The following is a 21,271-nucleotide window of genomic DNA, read 5'->3' as shown; positions in this document are numbered from 1 at the left end:
CTGGACATTGGGAAGGGCATGGATGGGTGAAGATGAACAGACCATTCACTTCTCTTTACCTGTCTCCTTCTCTGGGGGTCATCTGAGCTTGGGCAACACTAAGTCTAAGCCTCTATCTGTTTTGACGCCCACCCAGGTAGCTCAGTGGTAGAGAATCCGCCTGCCAATGCAGGAGACGTGGGTTCCATGCCTGGGTGGGGAAGACCTCCTGGAGGGGGAAATGACAACGCACTCAAAGTATTCTTGCCTGAATAATCCCATGGGCAGAGGAGCCTGGCGGGCTACAGTCCATGGGGTCGCAGAGTCGGACATGACCCTTTAAGAACCAGGGGGCGAAAGAACAGAAACAGAAGTGTGTACTCCCGTGGGTCGGCCAGAACGTCAGTGTCCCTGTACACGCCTGTGCTCTGAAGGTCCTCGTGAGTCTCAGTCCGCGTGTCTCGGACAGGGCTGAGTCCTTAAATGTCCACTAACGCACTGTGCAAATCTGTTCGCCGGGGGTCTACCTGGGGCCCCACAGCCCTCGTGCACGCCCGAGGCGGCTCAAGCCCTTTCGGGGCTCTGAAGGACTCCGGGTCCTTCCGGGGTTTTGTGTCGAATCGGCCGGTGGCGACCCGGCGCCGCGTCGCGGGGTGGGGAGTGTGCGGCTGCGCGCGCCGCCGCGTTTACGCGGCGATTTCATCATGCTCCCGGCCCGGCCGCGCGCGCCGCTTCCGCCGCCGCCCGCTCCCGACCTCCCAGCGCTGCCGGCTCATGCCCTCTCTGCGTCCGGCGCTGCTTAGAGCTGCCCGCGCCGCTCTGCTGCAGTCGCTGCCAGCGGGTCTCCCGGCCCGGCCTCCGCTCCTGCCCTGCCGGCCCATCAGCAAGCCCGCCCGCGCCCCGACCTGGTTCCCCGCCGCCGCCTCCCGGAGCAGCATGGACGGCGCCGGGGCTGAGGAGGTGCTGGCACCTCTCAGACTAGCCGTGCGCCAGCAGGTACCGGCATTCTGCGCTTTGCACTCAGCCCCGGCTCTCCTCCCTCCTGGTCCCCTCCTTCTCATCTTCTCTCTCTCTTTTTCCCGGGCACCGGTCCACCTCATCGATTACCCGTCTCTTTCATTCTCTGAAAGCCCTTGGTTTCCAGGCATCTTCCTCGCCTCTTTCACTTTGAACTCAAGTCCCCGCGTGCGCCGGCCACCTTCCCTCGCGTGGACCCCTCTCCTCCCCTCTCCTTGGGTGACTCCCGCGGATCCCTCGACATCCTGCCTCCCTTCTCTCGCCATCTGTTCTCCTTTCCCAGTCCTTGTTACTGCCTTGCCTCTTCCCTCTCCGATGACGCTGGGATCTGTAGCCCTTAGCTTCTCCACCCTGTTCTAGCTCAATAACCTCAATTTTAGATTTCCTGTCCCTGCTATGTTCTTTGTGCTTCCTGGGTGGCGAGATTCCTAATTCCTCCCTGGTCAGTTACGATCCGAAGAAGCTGCGGGTTCTCTCTTCTTACCGCCTGACTCTTTTTTTTAAATCTTCAAGATGCTTTAAATAGTGTTTCTTCCTTGACATCTTCATTCGGTGCTTAGTGAGCCGAATGGTCCGCTGAAAAAGTGAAATAGTTGAAACCTGGAGAAGGGGAGGTTTTGAACTTCCTCCCTCTCTTCTAATAATGTGAGTTCATCATCCTTCGCTCCTGTCATTTTCTGGGTTCCGAAAAGACCACTTGAAACGAGTGAGCTTTCAGATCGTAAACGTGGGAAGCTGTAAATGTTCCTGAGTTACTTGGTGAAGGCAGCCATCCTTCGTATGGAACATTTTGAAATTTGATTTTGTGGAAGGGAGGGAGGTTTCATGGAGTGGAGAGCTTGGTGGTTTAATCCAGGCCTCCTTTTCCTAGGGCACTGCATGGACATCAGAATTTAGAGAGGACAGGGTATTCTCACATCCAGTCAGGTAGAACCAGAAGCTCGGAATAAAACCCCAAGAGTAGATGACCTAGTAGGAAGCACCGAACGGGTTTCTCCAGCACTGGCGCCTGATGCAATAACTTGCCTTGGCTACGGAGGGTGGATCCCTCTCTCGGAAATAATTCATTGGGGAAGCGCTGCAGAAAATTCGGCAAATTCTTCCCCTTTATCTACTTCTCTCTAGTTTGAGCCTGATTGATTCTATCCTGTTTAATTTTGAAGTTTTACTGTGGGCTTAATTTATTCTTTTTTCTTGGTATCAGAGCTTTATGCATGCTTGTTCTCCATCTTCCTCCACACACCCTCCTTAAATAAAATTAAGTGTGATTCCTTTTGTCTTTTCTCTCTCAACTTTTTTTCCCCCTCTTTCTTCATATCCTTCACTTCAGAAGGGAGAATACATCTAATTTGGAAAAACGCACACCCAAACCCCTCCCTCTGCCACGTTACCCTGGAACTGCAGTGCACATTATCCATCTGTAGTAAGACTTTGGAACTAGTTAACTGAAGTACACTTTGATGGGGGAATAGCCTTCCCCTGTTATTACTGTCTTGTGTATTGTTTATGTTGGCTTGATTGCTAGATATTTGGTGCTTCAAGCTATTTTCCGAATATGTAAGTTAGTCTGTGTCAGTCAGTTTGTGTTTTCTTTTCCTAATTTTTCAGGACCACACATAAATCAGTTAACTACCTGGGACTTTGAATCGCACTGATTTCAGGGTCAACTGGAAGGGAATTTAAAGATCATCTGGTTTACCTTTTTTTTTGCTTTCGAAGAAAGGAGATGCAATTTCCACTGTGAAGTTTGTGCAGTTGAAGACATCCTTGGAGTGGGATTTGTAAGGTGCTTAGTAACGGGTTTCGTTAGTGGCACGTGTTTCAGATAGATGGCTAGTTCCTATAAATTTGCCAATCTGCTATGCCATGTGAATGCTGCTGTTTTTTTTACAGATTTGATTTGTTGATTGGCTGAAATGTGTTTCACCATGGCACATTCTTAGTTGTTTCCTGAAGAATTTAGTTTTGGAGCTTGTGAAAGGGCCTCAGAGCACCTAGAAAACTGTTAATTGTTTGATGAAGGACACCCTAGGGCATTGAGCTAAAAAAAAAATTAGCATACAGTGGCCAGACTTTATTTTGCCAGATTTGTTGTTGTTTAGTTGTCAAGTCGTGTCAAACTCTTTTGTGACCCCGTGAACTGTAGCCCACCACCAGGCTCCTCTGTCCATAGGATTTACCAGGCCAGAATACTGGAGTGGGTTGCCATTTCCTTCTCTAGGAGATCTTCCTGACCTAGGGATCAAACTCGGGTCTCCTGCATTGCAGGCGGACTCTTTACCACTGAGCTACCAGGGAAGCCCCAGTTTGCCAAATAAGGGCATTAAAAAAAAACAAAGCAGTGCAATCAAGAAACTACCATCTGGTTTCCCCTTTTATTTCATAAAAGAAAATCTATTTTAATACCTAAGAAAGGACAGGCCATAACTCAGAATAAAGAACAGTCTTTTATATTTGAAAAATGTTCTGATATATTGGCATCCCACCACCACAACCACCACCATGCTGATGAACATATCCTGGAGTGTCTTGTTTGGGAAGTGGCTCTAGGGCAGCGTTTCTCAAAGTATGGTCTGCAAACCCTTGGAGGTCTCCAGGGTCAAAACCATTTTCATGATAAAACTAAGATATTATTGGCATCTTCAGCTCTGGACATTTGCACTGATGGTACAAAACATGGTGAGTAAAACTGCTGCCCTGTTTTACTAATGGGCACATTAGAGCTCTTGCTTAATCCACAAAGGACAAATGATACATTTATGAAGTTTTTGTCAATAGTTGTAAAACATTTGGGAATCGGAAATTCGTTTATTAATCTTCACAAGAACTGTCCAGGTCCATAGGCAGAAAGTTAAACATCGTTAAAAGGTAATGTTTTTTTGTTTTTCTTGGCTGACTGAATATACACCATGATACGTATGAAGGATGAATGAAAAAGGTCTGTTGGAATGATTTCTTACCTGTAATTATTTCATTTTATAAACACAGACTTTTAGTTCTAATCTATGTCTTTATGGTAAGAATTTATATAGAAATTAAGCTTCTAGTTGATGTATCTTAAAGGTAATTTAGAAATATTGATATTTCACATTGATTTCATTCAATACACACACACACACACACACACACACACACACAGTAGTTAGTGGTGAAGAAAGGAGAGAAAATAATTAGAAATTAGGAATCCATAAGTACTTTCTTTCCATGTTTAGATCAACTGCACCTTTTGTTTTCAGAATTAGATCATTATAAATCATGGTTTTAATTATTCCATTATTCAGAATGAACTCGATTATTTTCTTTTTAAAAAAAATTTGTTTATTTTTTAATTGAAGGATAATTGCTTTACAGAATTGTGTTGTTTTCTGTCAAACCTCAACATGAATCAGCCATAAGTATACATATATCCCCTCCCTTTTGAATCTCCCTCCCATCTCCCGCCTCATCCCACCCCTGTAGGTCAAGTATTTTCTTAATTGACTGAGGTTTTTAGAAATGATTAACTCAGTGTAGGATTCCTGACTGTTCCATTGCTTCTGTTGATAGTGAGCCTCTCCTGGAATGTGTGTGTGCCTCATTCTATGCCTGAACTTTAAAAAACAGAAAAAAAATGATTCAGGAAAATTAATTTTAAGTTCTTCTTACCTTTACCGAGTTGTGGCCTTGCTTGCCCAGTGTCCTTTGAAAAGCTCCAAAAGAAAACATGGGAGTGCCAGTACTTGACATACAAAGGTAGGTATTCAAAAGAACTGCTTGCTTCTTTTAGACATTCAAAAAGAACTGCTTGCCGCTCTCTTTTCAGAACACAGACTCTCATAGGTTCTTATCCCCATCAAAAAGGACTGTTAGTGAACCTTTAAGAGATAAGTGTTCTGACAGGTAGAGGAAGGGAAAAGAACCACTGAATGTGTAAACGCTAAGCCAGTAGATATTCACCAAGTATTAAGTGCTTAGGATTGTGCTAGGTTTAGGTTGTGATAGCAGGCAAGAAATATTTGAGTGCCAGCACTGACATTGTAGGGTTCCTGTCTTAAAAGAGCCTGCTGTATAATGGCAGGGACAAATAAAATGCATGTAAATAAATAAGCCAATCCACTGATGGGATGATTTCAAGTATTGTGTGTATAATAAAGAAGTTAAAATTAGAAGGTGACTGAGGATGTTGCTTTAGCTAGAGGGGTCAAGATAATAAAAGTTGTTAGTATAATAACAGACCAGACCTATTTGTATGTAATAAGAGAATGAAAAGAAGAACCAACTCAGTGACTCTCAACCATATCAGACTCAGTGTCCCCTTTTATACCACATATTTTGAAATTCTTTACTACCCTGTAATGAAATTCATGCCTCAGAAATATCATATTTCATAAGAAAAATATATGTACACATAGTGCTCTAAATGTAATACAAATAAAAAGTAATTTATAATAAATAATATGTATTTCAGTGCATAAGTTTGGGGGTATGACTCCACTGGTAGTTACACTGAAGTAAGCAGATGCTGCTGTTGCTACTGCTAAGAAGCTTCAGTCGTGTCCAACTCTGTGCGACCCCATAGACGGCAGCCCACCAGGCTCCCCCGTCCCTGGGATTCTCCAGGCAAGAACACTGGAGTGGATTGCCATTTCCTTCCCCAATGCATGAAAAGTGAAAAATGAAAGTGAAGTCGCTCAGTTGTGTTCAACTGTTACATGGGTCCGCAGCCTACCAGGCTCCTCCGTCCATGGGATTTTCCAGGCAAGAGTACTGGAGTGGGGTGCCATTGCCTTCTCCGAAGCAGATGCTTATACCCCTATACAGATTTACTGTGAATGCAGTTGCTACTAATGCACATTGATAAAGATACATTGCATTGTTTACTCAGATAGGGCAGCAGCATAGCCGGCAGTCACACGTCTTCTTTGTTTTTTGTTCCAAACAATAGCAACTTTCTAAAATTCTGAACAAAGCAAGGTATAGTCTTCCTTTTTTATTTTTTTAGTTGAGGTGTAGTTTATTTGGGGGCTTCCCAGGTGGCACAGTGGTAAAGAATCAGGCCGCCAGTGCAGACGATGCAAGAGACACAGGTTTGATCCCTGGATTGGGAAGATCCCCTGGAGGAGGGCATGGCAACCTGCTCCAGTATTCTTGCCTGGAAAGTTCCACGGACACATGGCATGGTGGGCTACGGCCCATGGAGTCGCAAAGAGTACCACACAGCTGAGCAACTGAGCACTCACGCATAGTTGATTTTAGTCTTCCTTTAAATTACATTTTCCTGGGTGCATCCCTGGAAAATTCAATGTAAGTTAAAACTGGGGAAATACTTCTCATTTATAAGCAGAGTTAGATTCTTAGTTCAGATAATTTTAAACAGCTTTTTCGCCTTCTAACTGGGACATTGTGAAATAGCATGAATTACAGGAGAGGGGGTTCTGTTCACTGAATGGGGGAAGTAGGCAGGAGCTCGGGAAAATATCCACAATGGGGAAAGGATGATGGTAGGCCCCTCAAAGGACTTGGGGTTTTAGAAGGAGAAAGGAGGAATCAGTTTGAAAGTACAGAGGGTGTTGAGGTCCTTTAATGGACCGGAACCTGGTGGTCCGGAGTCAACGATAAGAAAGTAAAAGAGAGAGAAAGAGGCTGATATTCCTTGGTTTACGCAGAAAACCAATAAAGTCCTTGATACGGGGCTTGCGTCGCTCACGAAGGCACCTGGCGCCCTCTCGAGGGGGTGAAGGCACAGTGCGCCTTCTCAAGAAGGTCTTAGAAGCCTGGGCAGGAGAATGAGCACGCCGGGTTCCTGTGCTCCAGAGAATTAGCCTGAAAGAGAGAGAGGAAAGAAAGAAAGACATGGGGACCCAAGCTCTGATGGAGCAAAGGTGTTTTATTCAACATTGTGTGGGTATTTATACTGTCTTACAAGGTAGCTATTTTCAGCAGAGATAAAATCGAAACTTAGAAGTTATCAAGGAAACATGAGGTCATCCATATGAAAGAGAGAGGGTTGTAAAGAATCACTTTAACCGTATGGTTCATGAAACGGAAGGGGTTAGTAAATAGTTACTCATCACCGTATGGAAAAAGTAAGGAAGGCAATGCATGCATTCCTAAGCCCCCGGGATAGTCTGCTACTCCACTTAATTCCTGAATATTCAGGAAGTAATAAGGGACAGAGGATTCATGACAGATGCAAAGCAGCACACAGGAGTATATGTAAAGTTCTTATATGTAAACCCTTTGCATAATGTTCTTTGTTTTTTCCCTAACTCTTTCCCTAAAGTCTCAGCAGTATAAACATGGTTCACAGAAAGGGCAGTAAATGATCCAAGCAATGTCTGAAAGTCTTCTTTTGGAGGCAGGACGAAAGCCCAAGTTTGTTGGCTGACGTTTATGCATAATTTTCCTGGGCCCAGGTCACAGGGGAAGGACTTCATAGCTTAAAGAAATGTTAATTAGTTTTCCCTCCTCCCCAAGGTGTGAGGGCCCTTTCACGTTCCAGGGAGGAGGCATACGGGTGGAGTCATTGACAGGATCGGTTTTCTCCATCCATTTTATGACCTGCAATAAAGGGGGGTTGAGTAAGTAAGCCCAGTTAAGTCTGATTAGTTAATCTGGTTCGAGCAGGGGAGGCACAGGTCAGGAGCCTGAGAATTCTCAGGAGAACGTATTCAGGACTCAGGGGCATTCTCTGTTGAGAAACCAGATTTTTAGCTTGATTAGTAAGGGTTTTATTTGTCCCCAAGTGGGGAGATCATAAGGGTGATGCCACCGAGGGCGGTACTTCCTAGAGATCTTTAGAGCCACCATGGCCCATATTGGAATTTCTTCCTCCTGGGGTTGTCCCGTCTCCATTTTGGAGGCCGGGGTCCCCCTTGGGTCGAATCTTCCAAAGAGGAAGCCATGTGAGTTTGTTGGATCCATCTGGGGAAATACAAGCATACCCCTTTCCCTGTAAGATTAATTTCCCAGATTTCCATTGTTTCGTTAACCCGTCTTAGTACCAGATGGGCAGAGGAAGAGAAGTGTTCTTCAATTCCTTGAAATGCTTTTCTGCCCTCGTTAAAATGTCTCCCTGTGGTAAGTTAAAAAAATTTAAAACAAAGCTGTATTAACAATAGTTATAGGTTTAGAAAATATCTTATGTTGGAATCTAGTAAAGTCTGCTTTAGATAAGAAAGACAGTGGTGTTCCTGTGTATTCCCCCTTTTTAATTTTCTTATTTGTAACTTTAGTGTGTGATGTGCTCTTTCGACTATGCCTTGTGCCTGTGGATTATAATGAATACCTGTAATATGTTTGATAGAAAAAGATTGTAAAAATTGTTTAAAGTGTCTAGAAATATAGGCAGGGCCATTGTCTGTTTTTATAGAACTAGGAGTTCCCATTACAGCAAAACAAGTTAATAAGTGAGTTATAACGTGTTTTGTAGCCTCACTGCGACGAGGTGTGGCCCAAATAAAAGGAAAATTAGTGTCGATACAGACATGCAAGAAAGAAGATGGAGAAAGTTCAGGGCAATGAGTTGCATCCATTTGCCATAGTTCATTAGGTTGCAAACCGCGAGGATTAATACCTTGTGCGACGGGCTGAGTTGAAGATGTAGGAGTCTACAAGTAGAGCAGTTACTAATAATTTCTTTAGCCTGGCGGTATGGGATTTTCCATAGCTGGTGTAGGGAACCAGCATTGTTACGCAACAGAGCATGCTGTTCTTCCGGAGTGCCAAAGGAAACCAGTTTACCAGCTTGCTCATTACTGTAAGTCATGGGACCGGGAGGGAAAGGATGTGCTCGAGTATGTGTGATATAAATGGGAGAATTGCGGTTTCTAACAACAGATTGTAGTTCAAAAAAGAGTTGTTGAATAATAGGTTGATGGGAGTTTATGGTGGAGGTTTCTATGTTTTTTAATACAAAAACTGAATATATAGAGTCAGAGACTATATTAATGGGGTAGGGATGTAGGCAAATAAGTTGAATAAGAGTGTATAATTTATTTTGTTGAGTAGAATGAAATTTTTTTTTTTTAATTTTAAAATCTTTAATTCTTACATGTGTTCCCAAACATGAACCCCCCTCCCACCTCCCTCAGAATGAAATTTAGTATAAAAGACTTTATATTCCTTAAGAGACCAGAACGAAGCTTTGGCGTTTTTAGTCCTATCTATATAAAAAACCTTAGCCTGTGGTATAGGCTGTGAGCTGATAATGCTAGAAATAATAAATTCAGTATTTTTGAAGAAATTCCACAGCTTACCAGAAAGATAATGAAATGAAATTTCTCCAAAATATTCCAGAAAAGCTATTTGGAAATCGGTAGAAGTTTTTAATGTGTTCTCAAATTGAGATTTATTGATAGATATTACAATTTTATGAGGATCAGAGCCAATTAGAGTTTTAGTCCTATTTCTTCCATTGATAATGATTAGAGCAATTAAAGTAAGGTAGGGTGTACGTGACTTTATTCCCCTAAAATGGGTATAGATCCTTTCTACTGGGTGTTCTTGTTGGGCAAGAAGTCCTGTGGGAGAATGAGGAGAGGGGAGTACAAATAATTCTAGTGGTAAATCTAGTTTGATGCGAGTAAGAAATTGTTTTTGTAATTTATTTTGCACCAAATAGAGTTCCTTTCGTGCCTCTTGAGAAAGTGAACGAGGGCTATTTAAATCAGGATCTCCTTTTAAAGTATTAAATAGGTTATTCAGTTGATAATTAGCAATGTCTAAAGAAGGTCTAATCCAATTTATATCACCTAAGAGCTTTTGAAAATCATTTAAGGTTGATCGTTTATCAGTACGGATCTGAGTTAGTTGGGGAGTAATATGTTGTCTATTAAGAACAAACCCCAAGTAATGGTAAGGTGTAGAGGTTTGAATTTTTTCACGGACAATGATTAATCCAGAGGTTTTTAAGCATAGTTGAGCTATATCAAACATGTGTTGAGTTTCTAAGATAGATGGAGCTGAAAACAGTATATCATCCATATAGTGAATAACAAGAAAGTTAGGAAATTGCTTTCTCACAGGCTCAAGGGCGTTGGCTACGTAGTACTGACACGTGGTGGGAGAATTCATCATCCCTGTGGCAGTACAGTCCATTGGTACCCTTTATGGGGTCCAGTATGATTAGGATAAGGGAGAGAAAGCAAATCTCTCTCTGTCTAAAGGGTGTAAAGGTATATTAAAAAAGCAGTTGTAAATCAGCAATAATAATATGCCACTTTTGAGGAATAGTGGTAGCTGATGAGATTCCTGGTTGTAATGCACCCATAGGTTTCATAGATGCATTAACTTTTTTAAGGTCTGTTAGGAGACACCATTTGTTAGATTTTTTTTTTTTAATAACAAAAATAGGAGAGTTCCAAGGAGAACAAGATTCCTCAATGTGCTTTAATTCTAGTTGTGTATCTAAGTTCCTTAGCCGCCTGTAATTTCTCTTTGGTGAGGGGCCACTGCTCTGTCCAAATAGGCTCGTCATTCTTCCAAGTTATTCTAATAATTGTATTGTTTGTTAAATGAGCAGTGGCCCCTAGGTAGGATGTGGAATGCACATCTGAGTTTGCCGTCGCATAAGGAAGTCCCTTCCTATCAGGTTAAGGGGTGCGTCTATCACATAAGGTCTTAGTGCTGCAGGTTGGCCTTCTGGTCTCTCATAGGGATAAATCTGAGTACTCTGATGAACCTCTTGTACTTTGGTTTGAGAAATCTCTGCAATTTGGCAAGAAATTTTTTGTACAGGCCACGATTTGGGCCATAAATGTTTGGAAATAATAGTACTATCAGACCCAGTGTCGAGGAGACCAGAAAATCTTTTACCATTAATTTTGACATTTATAGTCGGTTCGGCAAATTCAGATACTAATGATGTCCAAAAGGACTGTTTTTGATCTGTACTGCCGAATCCACCTGTCCGTACATCATTAGAGGAATTAATAGAAAAGTAAGGTAAAAGAAGTAATTGAGCAATTTTATCCCCCTTTTTAAATTGTCATAAAATCTGAGATGACATCATAATTTGAATTTCTCCTGGTTTAAGGAAAGCTGTTATGAAAGTTCGCCAGTCATGGGGAGTAAAATCTCCAATAGAGGATGTTATAGAATTTAGAAGTGCTTTAGTAAAAGACGAATGTGGGCCATACATAGTTATAGCTTTTTTAATTTGTTGCATGTGAAAAAGGTTAATACCCTCATAATGAGGTATTATTTGCCCTTGAGCATCAGGATTTCTAAAAACTGGAAAGGCGGCGAAACCATCAGCTTCAGAGACCTGGGATTGTAAAGCCAGCAATTCAGAGAGCCTCTGTCGTGAAGGAGAGTGAGTAGGTCAATTATTGTTATTCAGAAAGGTGCTGTTGGTGTTAATGTCAAAAGGTGTCTTAGGGGAGTCCTTGCCAGAATCATTAGGTTCTAGCAAAGGAGAGACTTTGGGAATCGTGCCTGCTGGCAGGGGAGGAGCGCTTGGAGCAACTGGGGCAGGGCTTGTAGGAAAATTCTGAAATATTTTATGTTGTTCTAATTCAAAACTACCTTCATCAGGGAACCAAGGGTTACATTCATCCACTGTCTGAAGGCAAGCCTCTATTCACTGATGTGAAACTGAAAGTCCCTGAACTTTAAATAAGTGCTGAAGTAAAGTAGAAAAGTGATGGGGCTTTCCAGCCATATTACCCATCTCTTAGTACTTAGCAGCCTCAATAGGCCCTTGGGGTCACTTTGTCTGAATTTGCCAAGTGCACCAGGCTCCTGTTTGGACGCCACTTGTTGAGGTCCTTTAATGGACTGAAACCTGGTGGTCCGGAGTCGACGATAAGAAAGTAAAAGAGAGAGAGAAAGAGGCTGATATTCCTTGGTTTACACAGAAAACCAATAAAGTCCTTGATACAGGGCTTGCGTTGCTCACGAAGGCACCTGGCGCCCTCCCGAGGGGGTGAAGGCACAGTGCGCCTTCTCAAGAGGGTCTTAGAAGCCTGGGCAGGAGAATGAGCACGCCGGGTTCCTGTGCTCCAGAGAATTAGCCTGAAAGAGAGAGAGAGGAGGAAAGAAAGACATGGGGACCCAAGCTCTGATGGAGCAAAGGTGTTTTATTCAACGTTGTGTGGGTATTTATACTGTCTTACAAGGTAGCTATTTTCAGCAGAGATAAAATCGAAACTTAGAAGTTATCAAGGAAACATGAGGTCATCCATATGAAAGAGAGAGGGTTGTAAAGAATCACTTTAACCGTTTGGTTCATGAAACGGAAGGGGTTAGTAAATAGTTACTCGTCACCATATGGAAAAACTAAGGAAGGCAATGCATGCATTCCTAAGCCCCCGGGATAGTCTGCTACTCCACTTAATTCCTGAATATTCAGGAAGTAATAAGGGACAGAGGATTCTTGACAGATGCAAAGCAGCACACAGGAAGCCTCCTGTTAAATGCTTCCTGACAGGAGGGGAATAAGGAGAACATGTATCCCATTTCCAATCTCTTTTCTGTGTTTGATTATCTGTATTATCAACTTTGTCTTTCTGTTCCATCCCATGGAATGAAAATTATCCAGGGGTAATTTCTTTTCTAAGTCACTAATTCTCTCTTCAGCTCCCTGATCTGCTGTTTAAACTGTCCAGTGAGTTTTTAAATTTCAGTGATTTATTTCCTAATGTTCTATGTGTTTCTTTTTCAAGTCCCCTGATTGTTTTTGATAGTCTCTTATTCTTTACTCATGTTTTTGATTCCTCTTTTTATTTTACTTTAAACATCTTAAGCATTTAAAAAGTATGTTTGGTCATTCTAATACTTTTAAAGGATCTAATTTCATTATTTGTTGTTTTTGCCAAGTCTCATTCATGGTGTCTTTCTTCCTCATGGATTTTAAAATTTTGAGCTGAGTTCTTACTTTGGTAACCTTAAACTGAAAATCCTGAAAGGCCTGTGGAAGGTCTACTTTAGAGAGCAGTTGCTTCTGTTGGGCCCCCCAGGGCTCTATTAATTTGATACCTTTTAATTTCTCATCTTGAAATTTCCCAGACCATGTGGTAACGTTTTGTTTGTTCTCTCAGATTACTTATTCTACCACGTTACTGTAAGAAAATCAATGTACGGGTGGTAGGTTGTCGGAGGTGAATGAAGTAGTCTAAAGAAATTAGCAAGGAAAAAAATGCAACAGTAAAGGGCAGAGGAAGGTAAGTGACTGAGAACAAATGGGCAGAGAAGTAAGCAGAAAACTAAAACAGTCTCTTTTTTTTGTATGCAAGAAAAAAAGAGATTCAAGGAGATGGTAGTCTCCTTGGTTCTTCTGAGTTCTCAGCGCTTATCTTGCTCTTTACTTTTTTTTTTTTTTTTTTCTTTTTTTACTGTGCTGGATCTCTGTTGCAGGGAGCAGGCTTTCTCTAGCTGCAGAGTGCATACTGCCTAATTGTAGCATGTGGTCTTAGTTGCCCTGCAGCATGTGGGATCTTAGTTCTCCGACCAGGGATCAAGCCCTCATCCCCCTGAATTGCAAGGCAGATTCTTACCCAGTAGATACCAGCAGGGTTTTTACTTTTTGATCAGTGCTTTTCTCCCCCCTGTGCATCTCCTCCCCACGAAGAAAACAAACCAGTAATAATCACAGTGCAAGAGTAGTTATTTATGTACCTGTCTATATGTTTAGATTATACATGCTGAGAGCAGAGACCTACAGTATTCATAATGACCTTTCACATAATAAACCTTTGAATTTCCTCATTCTCACACAGATACTGTTTAAAAGACCTGCTGAAAAGCACATTTCTAACTTTACTTCTGAGACCAATCATGACTACAGATTCTCTTTGTTGGCTAGGGAGATCTCGTACGAAAACTCAAAGAAGATAAAGCACCCCAAGTAGATATAGACAAGGCTGTAAGTGAGCTCAAAGCCCGAAAGAGGATTCTGGAAGCAAAGGTGAGTCTTGGATCCTTGGAAAGGAACGTAAGTAGATATAGAATTGCTCATCTTTACTTAGTCTCTGTGGGTGGGAGAGACCTAGAAAAAAATCTAAAAGTTGCTCTATCTCTGTTTATCCAGAATGCCTTCTCCTCCTTCTCTACTTGGCGGACTCCTTTCTTTCAATGTGTAATTCAAAATGTCAGCTTTTCTACAAAACTTTTCCTCACCCTAACCTACTCCTTCTCCCACCAGACAAAAACCCTAGACTGGTTGTGTTCCATTAATTTCCCTGGAAGGCAATTGTGTTCTTCTTGAGGAATTCTTTTATATTTACAAATAATGGTTATGCTGTTTTAAAATCTCTTCTTTTAAGGAAAAGTTTTATTCATCTGATACCTGCTCACAAACCTTTCATAGTATCTCACATCACTAAACTGAAATCGTTTGGAGTTTTTTCTTTTTTTGGCCAAGCTGCACAGCTTGTGGCATCTTAGTTCCCCAGCCAGGGGTTGAACTCAGCCCCAGCAGTGAAAGCGTCCAGTCCTAACCACTGGGAAGCCAGAGAATTCCTCATTTGGAGTTTTAAGTCACTATTTCACTACAGTGATCCTCTAAAAAATACTCTAAAATACTGCTTATTAGTATCTACATCTAAGTAAGCTTAGTTTTATAATCTTGGAAATAGTCATACATTTTCCTAAATAGTTAAATAAAGGTATCTTTTCTGTAACTCAGAGGGAAAAACCCCCAAGGTTTCTATTGTTTTAAGGGTATGAAAATCTTGTCTGATAAATTTTATATTGAATTCTGAGGAATAAAGTAAATTTAGGTGTGTAAACTGAAATTCCCACTCACTCCTTCAATCACATATTTTCTCTTTAAAAATCTCTTACAGGAGCTAGCATTACAGCCCAAAGATGATGTTGTAGACAGAGCAAAAATGGAAGATACTCTGAAGAGGAGGTTTTTCTATGATCAAGCTTTTGCCATTTATGGAGGTAGGGGATTAATGAATGAAAAAATGTGTTGTTAGTGGCTTTAATATGGTTCCTAAATGAAAAGCACAACTTGCCAGTTGATATCTCGTTGTATCAGGTCATGCAAAGCAGAGGATAGATATCTTACATTTATTTGTTTAGTCATTCATTTGGTATGATACCAGTTCTTATTTCCTTCTACCCTCCTTATTCCTAAAGATGGCTTTTCTTCCATTAGGATCTAGGGAATTGGAGGGGTAGGCAGATATTAAGTGTTTGATGTGTCCATGTACATATCAGACTCTTCTTAAAATTCCAGTGGAGACTTGGGAGTAGTAGAGGGCCATCTGTAGCACTGGCCAGCTGCACTGTGCTGTTCCCCACAGGGCAGTGATAAACCCTAGTTCCTATGTTACTCATTATGGCAACTGCCAGGTGAAAACATTCTTCTTAGCTATGCAGATAAATTTCTACATCCCTCTGAACACTACATGAATTTATATAGACAAATATAATTCACTGATATTTTCATAAGTAATGGAGATCATTGCAACAGTATTAAACTTTCAATACTTTGCCACCGAAACTTGATTTGATTTTTAGTCCCAGCAGATCTCTAAATGTTTTATTTCTTGAGGTTTAAATAGTGGCTCAAATACCAAGAATAAATTGGAGAATGGGGTATTGGGCATCATTGTTATTCCACTGATGCAGCAAGTTATTTTCTCATTTCTATGGCAGAAAACTATAATCTGCTTTTTCATTTTGTTTCTTGCATAAGGAGGAACTTCTTTTTGTTTTTAGGTTTTTCTAACCCTACTTGAAATTTCAGCCTTCACATACAGAAATAGTAAATAGAGTAAGACGTTTTCAGTTTAAACATCTGTCGGCTAGTTGGAAATAAGACTCTTTAGTACTGGGGGATTTGAAATGTTGGCTTGAGTACCTGTTTTGGGAATATGTGAGTCTTTCGGCTTTCTGATGTCTTCTTGCTTTGATTTGTTCAGAGTGATAAGGCAGAGTACGTTTTCCTCTCATTTTGCAGGTGTGAGTGGTCTTTATGATTTTGGCCCAGTTGGATGTGCTTTAAAAAACAATATTATTCAGACCTGGAGGCAGCATTTTATCCAAGAGGAACAGATCCTGGAGATTGATTGTACCATGCTTACCCCTGAGCCAGTTTTAAAGTAAGATTTCTACTTTGAAGGCTGAAATTCTTTAATTTATATACCTAAGTAACTTTTTGATTAAAAAAAATTACCCATGTTCATTGTGAAAATCTGAAAAAAACAAAATATATACTCATTGCCAACAGATAGCCAGTTTAAAATGTTGTATTTATCCTTTCTTTTTAAGTTTAGAAGTAGCATAGTGTGGCGTTTAGTAGTAGCACAATGCTTTCTTTCACCTAATATAGGTGAACATTATATCAATAAGCTTCAAGAGTATTTTTAATGACAGAATACTATTCTCTGTTACAGATGTGGCATAATTTACTTAGCTGGTGCATTAGTATAGGCGTTTAAGTTTTAGTTTCTGAGTTTTGATTGTGCTGAACATCCTAATAGATGAATTTTTTGTATATCCTGGTGATTTCTTTAGTATGAATTCATAGAAGTTCTGGGCAAAACTATGTACATTTTTAAAATTAAATACTACTATGTGTATTGACGTTTCAATGCCGAAATTTAGATTGTTCCTACCAACATTGTTGAAAGCAGGTCAGCATTTCTCAGATATGAAACTGAAAGAGGAATTGTTACTATTTTTCATCATTTCATTTAATATTGCTTGTTAAAGAGCTAATTTTCACTTTTTGTACACCTTAAAGTGAAAGTGTTAGTCTCTCAGTCGTGTCTGACTCTTTGCAACCCCATGGACTGTAGCCTGCTAGGCTCCTCTGTCCATGGAATTCTCCAGGTAAGAATACTGGAGTGGTTAGCCATTCCCTTCTTCATGGCATCTTCCCAGCCCAGTGATCGAACTCAGGTCTCCAGCATTGCAGGCAGATTCTTTACCATCTAAGTCACCAGAGGAGCCTTTTGCATACTTTAAGCTCTCTCTCAATAATTTCAGGCAATTAAAATAAGCTGAAATTCTTGATGATAGATCTAAAAGATCAGGACAACCTATTCTTAGCTGCTTGCTCCACTAATAGGAGCCACGTAGCGATAATACCAGTGTCCCTACAGGTTTCAGCGGCAGAAAACTCTTTCTTTAAGGTTCAGTGTCTATACTGAGTTCTCGCAGATTCTTGGCTAGTCAAATTCCCCATGGTTTTGGCTTTTGCTTGGATCACTAATAATAATGGGATAGGCATGGAGTAACTGATCCTGAAAAGTAGCACAGACCTTGACAATTTGTGAAAAAGTATAATCTAGCTAATATTTTTTTTCCTAAGGGAAGGGAGAACTTGGGAAGCAGGTAGGAATAGATTTAAGGAAGAATTTTCTTTGGCATACATTTTTATCTACCATGGGATATTCCATAATGGATATGGGACTTTTCATCTGTCAGATACACAGATGTAAGCTATGGATAAATATATAGATGGCAGATTGTCTTAAAAGGTAAAATTTATGTGTTAAGCTGTATGAAAATGACTAATTGACTTGGTATTAACTTAGGACTTCTGGCCATGTAGACAAATTTGCTGACTTCATGGTGAAAGATTTAAAAAATGGAGAGTGTTTCCGTGCTGACCATCTGTTGAAAGGTATGGCTTTTCATCTCAAGTAAACACCTTTTCAAGTAGGATTGATCAAAGCAAAGGGTTTGGATTAAACTTTTCTCTCAAGTTTTTACATTTTTTTTCTTGGGACATAATATACAAAGAATAAAGTGCACAGATCTTAGTATATAGAACAAGTCCTTTATTGAAAAAAAATATATATATATACACACATATATACAGATAATTAGAAATTCTAAGTCACTGAAAGAATCAAGAGAGTATTATGACTGTCTCTGTAAAATCAGCCATAGGATTCATATAAATTAAGAATATTATCCTTGGGTTCAGTTTTTCACCTGTCCAGTGCTGAAACTCAAAAGTACATTGTCCCTTTTTCCCACTGATTGAAATTGACATGTACAACACTATTCTTGCAGCTCATTTACAGAAATTGATGTCTGATAAGAAGTGTTCTGCTGAGAAGAAATCAGAGATGGAAAGTGTCTTGGCCCAGGTAAGTACTTGAGAAATGTTATCATGATAACCCAGGTAGGTGCTGTCTTTCTTCAGCATTTGATGACTTGAATTCCATATTGTGCTGACCTGGTCACAGTAGTATAGAAGGAGAGCTTACCTTCTGTCCTTCGTATCATCTGTTTTTGCATTTTTATTTTCTCTGTCAGCATTTTATGATTAACCCTTTACTTATGTCAAACTAGCAAGTCAGTGTAAATAGGAATGAAATTAGTTTTCTCTCCTTAGAAACCAGTTTTCTGGATTTAATAGCAAAAACCAGGACAGTGTCTAAGGATGGGTAGTGTTCAGTGCGGAGATCTGGGGCAGACATCTGTGTGAGACTTTCTTATCAGCCACTTGATCTACTTCTGATTGGACTGTCCCTGACTATGTGCTCTTCTTAGAACCTGATGGAGCAGGCCCCTGCTTTTCCTGTAGACCTTTAGTTTTGTATTTAAGTTGACAAGTTTTAGGGAAGGCATGGAGATCATCTATTCTAACTTTTAGCCAAATGCAGAAATACCTTCTATATCAGAAGTAGTTCTTACTCTTTTTGGGGGGCCACAAACTGCTTTAAAAATTGATGAATACTGCACACCTTTGCCCCAGGAGGATCACATGCCTATATGTGAATGTTGCTGATTTCTCACCTCATCTATCTTTTTAAGCAAAGTATTTCTCCAGCACCATATTTGATCATGAAATCCACCACAGCTCATCTCTTAAATTTTATTTACTTCCTTGGATGGAAAAAAAAACAACCAGTGCCTTTTTTTTTTTTCATCCAAGAAGTAAGATTTTCTCTATCTTGTGTATGAATAAGTAAGGCTGAGTGTAGAACTAACACCCCCAGAAGATGTCCTTTTCATTATAGGAGACTGAAATGCAAAAGTAGGAAGTCAAAAGATACCTGTAGTAACAAGCAAATTTGGCCTTGGAGTACAAAATGAAGCAGAGCAAAGGCTAACAGAGTTTTGCCAAGAGAACACACTGATCATAGCAAACACCCTCTTCCAACAACATAAGAGAAGACTCTACACGTGGACATCTCCAGATGGCCAATACTGAAATCAGATTGATTATATTCTTTGTGCCAAAGATGGAGGAGCTCTATACAGTCTGCAAAAACAAGATTGGGAGATGACTGGCTCAGATCATGAACTCCTTATTGCCAAATTCAAACTTAAATTGAAGAAAGTAGGGAAAACCACTAGACCATTCAGTTCAGTTCAGTTTAGTTGCTCAGTTGTGTCTGACTCTGCAACCCTGTGAATTGCAGCACTCCAGGCCTCCCTGTCCATCACCAACTCCCGGAGTTCACTCAGACTCATGTGCATTGAGTCGGTGATGCCATCCAGCTATCTCATCCTCTGTCATCCCTTTCTCCTCCTGCCCTCAATCCCTCCCAGCATCAGAGTCTTTTCCAATGAGTCAATTCTTCACATGAGGTGGCCAAAGTACTAGAGTTTCAGCTTCAGCATGATTCCTTCCAAAGAACACCCAGGACTGTGTTCTCCTTTAGAATGGACTGGTTGGATCTCCTTGCAGTCCAAGGGACTCAAGAGTCTGCTCCAACACCACAGTTCAAAAGCATCAATTCTTTGGTGCTCAGCTTTCTTCACAGTCCAACTCTCACATCCGTACATGACTACTGGAAAAAACATAGCCTTGACTAGGTGGACCTTGGCAAAGTATTGTCTCTGCTTTTGAATATGCTCTCTAGGTTGGTCATAACTTTCCTTCCCAGGAGTAAGCGTCTTTTAATTTCATGGCTGCAATCACCATCTGCAGTAATTTTGGAGCCCCCCAAAATTAAGTCTGACACTGTTTCCACTGTTTCCCCATCTATTTGCCATGAAGTGATGGGACCAGATGCCATGATCTTCGTTTGCTGAATGTTGAGCTTTAAGCCAACTTTTTCACTCTCCTCTTTTACTTTCATCAAGAGGCTTTTGAGTTCCTCTTCACTTTCTGCCATAAGGGTGGTGTCATATGCATATCTGAGGTTATTGATATTTCTCCTGGCGATCTTGATTCCAGCTTGTGCTTCTTACAGCCCAGCATTTCTCTTGATGTACTCTGCATATAAGTTAAATAATCAGGGTGACAATATACAGCCTTGACGTACTCCTTTTCCTATTTGGAACCAGTGGTATGACCTAAATCAAATCCCTTATGATTATACACTGGAAGTGACAAATAGATTTCAAGGGATTAGATCTGATAGACAGAGTGCCTGATGAACTATGGATGGAGGTTTGTGACACTGTATAGGAGACAGGGATCAAGACCATACCCAGGAAAAAGCAATGCAAAAAGGCAAAATGGTTGTATGAGGAGGCCTTACAGATAGCTGAGAAAAGAAGAGAAGCAAAAGGCAAAGAAGAAAAGGAAAGATAGACCCATTTGAATGCAGAATTCCAAAGAATAGCAAGGAAAGATAAGAAAACCTTCCCCAGTCATCAGTGCAAAGAAATAGAGGAAAACAGTAGAATGGGAAAGACTAGAGATCTCTTCTAGAGAAGGAAATGGCAACCCACTGCAATATTCTTGCCGAGAGAATCCCATGTACGGAGGAGCCTGGTGGGCTGCTGTCCATAGGTTTGCACAGAGTTGGACACTACTGAAGCGACTTAGCAGCAGCAGCAGAGATCTCTTCGAGAAAATTAGAGATACCAAGGGAACATTTCATGCAAAGATGGGCACAATAAAGGACAGAAATGGTATGGACCTAACAGAAGCAGAAGATATTAAGAAGAGGTGGCAGGAATACACGGAAGAACTGTACACAAAAGATCTTCATGACCCAGATAACCACGAAGGTGTGACCGCTCACCTAGAGCCAGACATCCCGGAATGCGAAGTCAAGTGGGTCTTAGGAGGCATCACTACGAACAAAGCTAGTGGAGGTGATGGAATTCCAGTTGAAGTATTTCATATCCTAAAAGATATGCTGTGAAAGTGCTGCCCTCAATATGCCAGCAAATTTGGAAAACTCAGCAGTGGCCACAGGACTGGAAAAGGTCAGTTTTCATTCCAATCCCAAAGAAAGGCAATGCCAAAGAATGCTCAAACTACTGCACAACTGCACTCATCTCACACACTAGTAAAGTAATGCTTAAAATTCTTCAAGCCAGGCTTCAACAATACGTGAACCATGAACTGCCTGATGTTCAAGCTGGTTTTAGAAAAGGCAGAGGAACCAGAGATCAAATTGCCAACATCTGTTGGATCATC

The 21,271-nt window shown here is 41.0% G+C and overlaps 1 protein-coding gene across 1 annotated transcript in view; it reads left to right on the top strand.

The window, feature by feature from the left end:
- Positions 1-725: 725 nt before the first annotated feature.
- The window catches only part of GARS1 (glycyl-tRNA synthetase 1), a 49,702-nt gene continuing 29,156 nt past the window's right edge, over positions 726-21,271 (top strand). The window contains exons 1-6 of the mRNA XM_052638450.1: positions 726-975; positions 13,781-13,882; positions 14,763-14,865; positions 15,890-16,031; positions 17,472-17,560; positions 17,956-18,032. Coding sequence (XP_052494410.1) covers positions 754-975; positions 13,781-13,882; positions 14,763-14,865; positions 15,890-16,031; positions 17,472-17,560; positions 17,956-18,032 — 735 coding nt within the window. The 5' untranslated portion in view covers positions 726-753. The remainder of the gene's footprint in view (positions 976-13,780; positions 13,883-14,762; positions 14,866-15,889; positions 16,032-17,471; positions 17,561-17,955; positions 18,033-21,271) is intronic.

The sequence above is a fragment of the Budorcas taxicolor genome, chromosome 4 (genome assembly GCF_023091745.1).
Source record: "Budorcas taxicolor isolate Tak-1 chromosome 4, Takin1.1, whole genome shotgun sequence".
Lineage (NCBI taxonomy): Eukaryota > Metazoa > Chordata > Mammalia > Artiodactyla > Bovidae > Budorcas > Budorcas taxicolor.
Note: the sequence above shows the minus strand (reverse complement) of the source record. Positions and strands in the feature narration are given on the sequence as shown.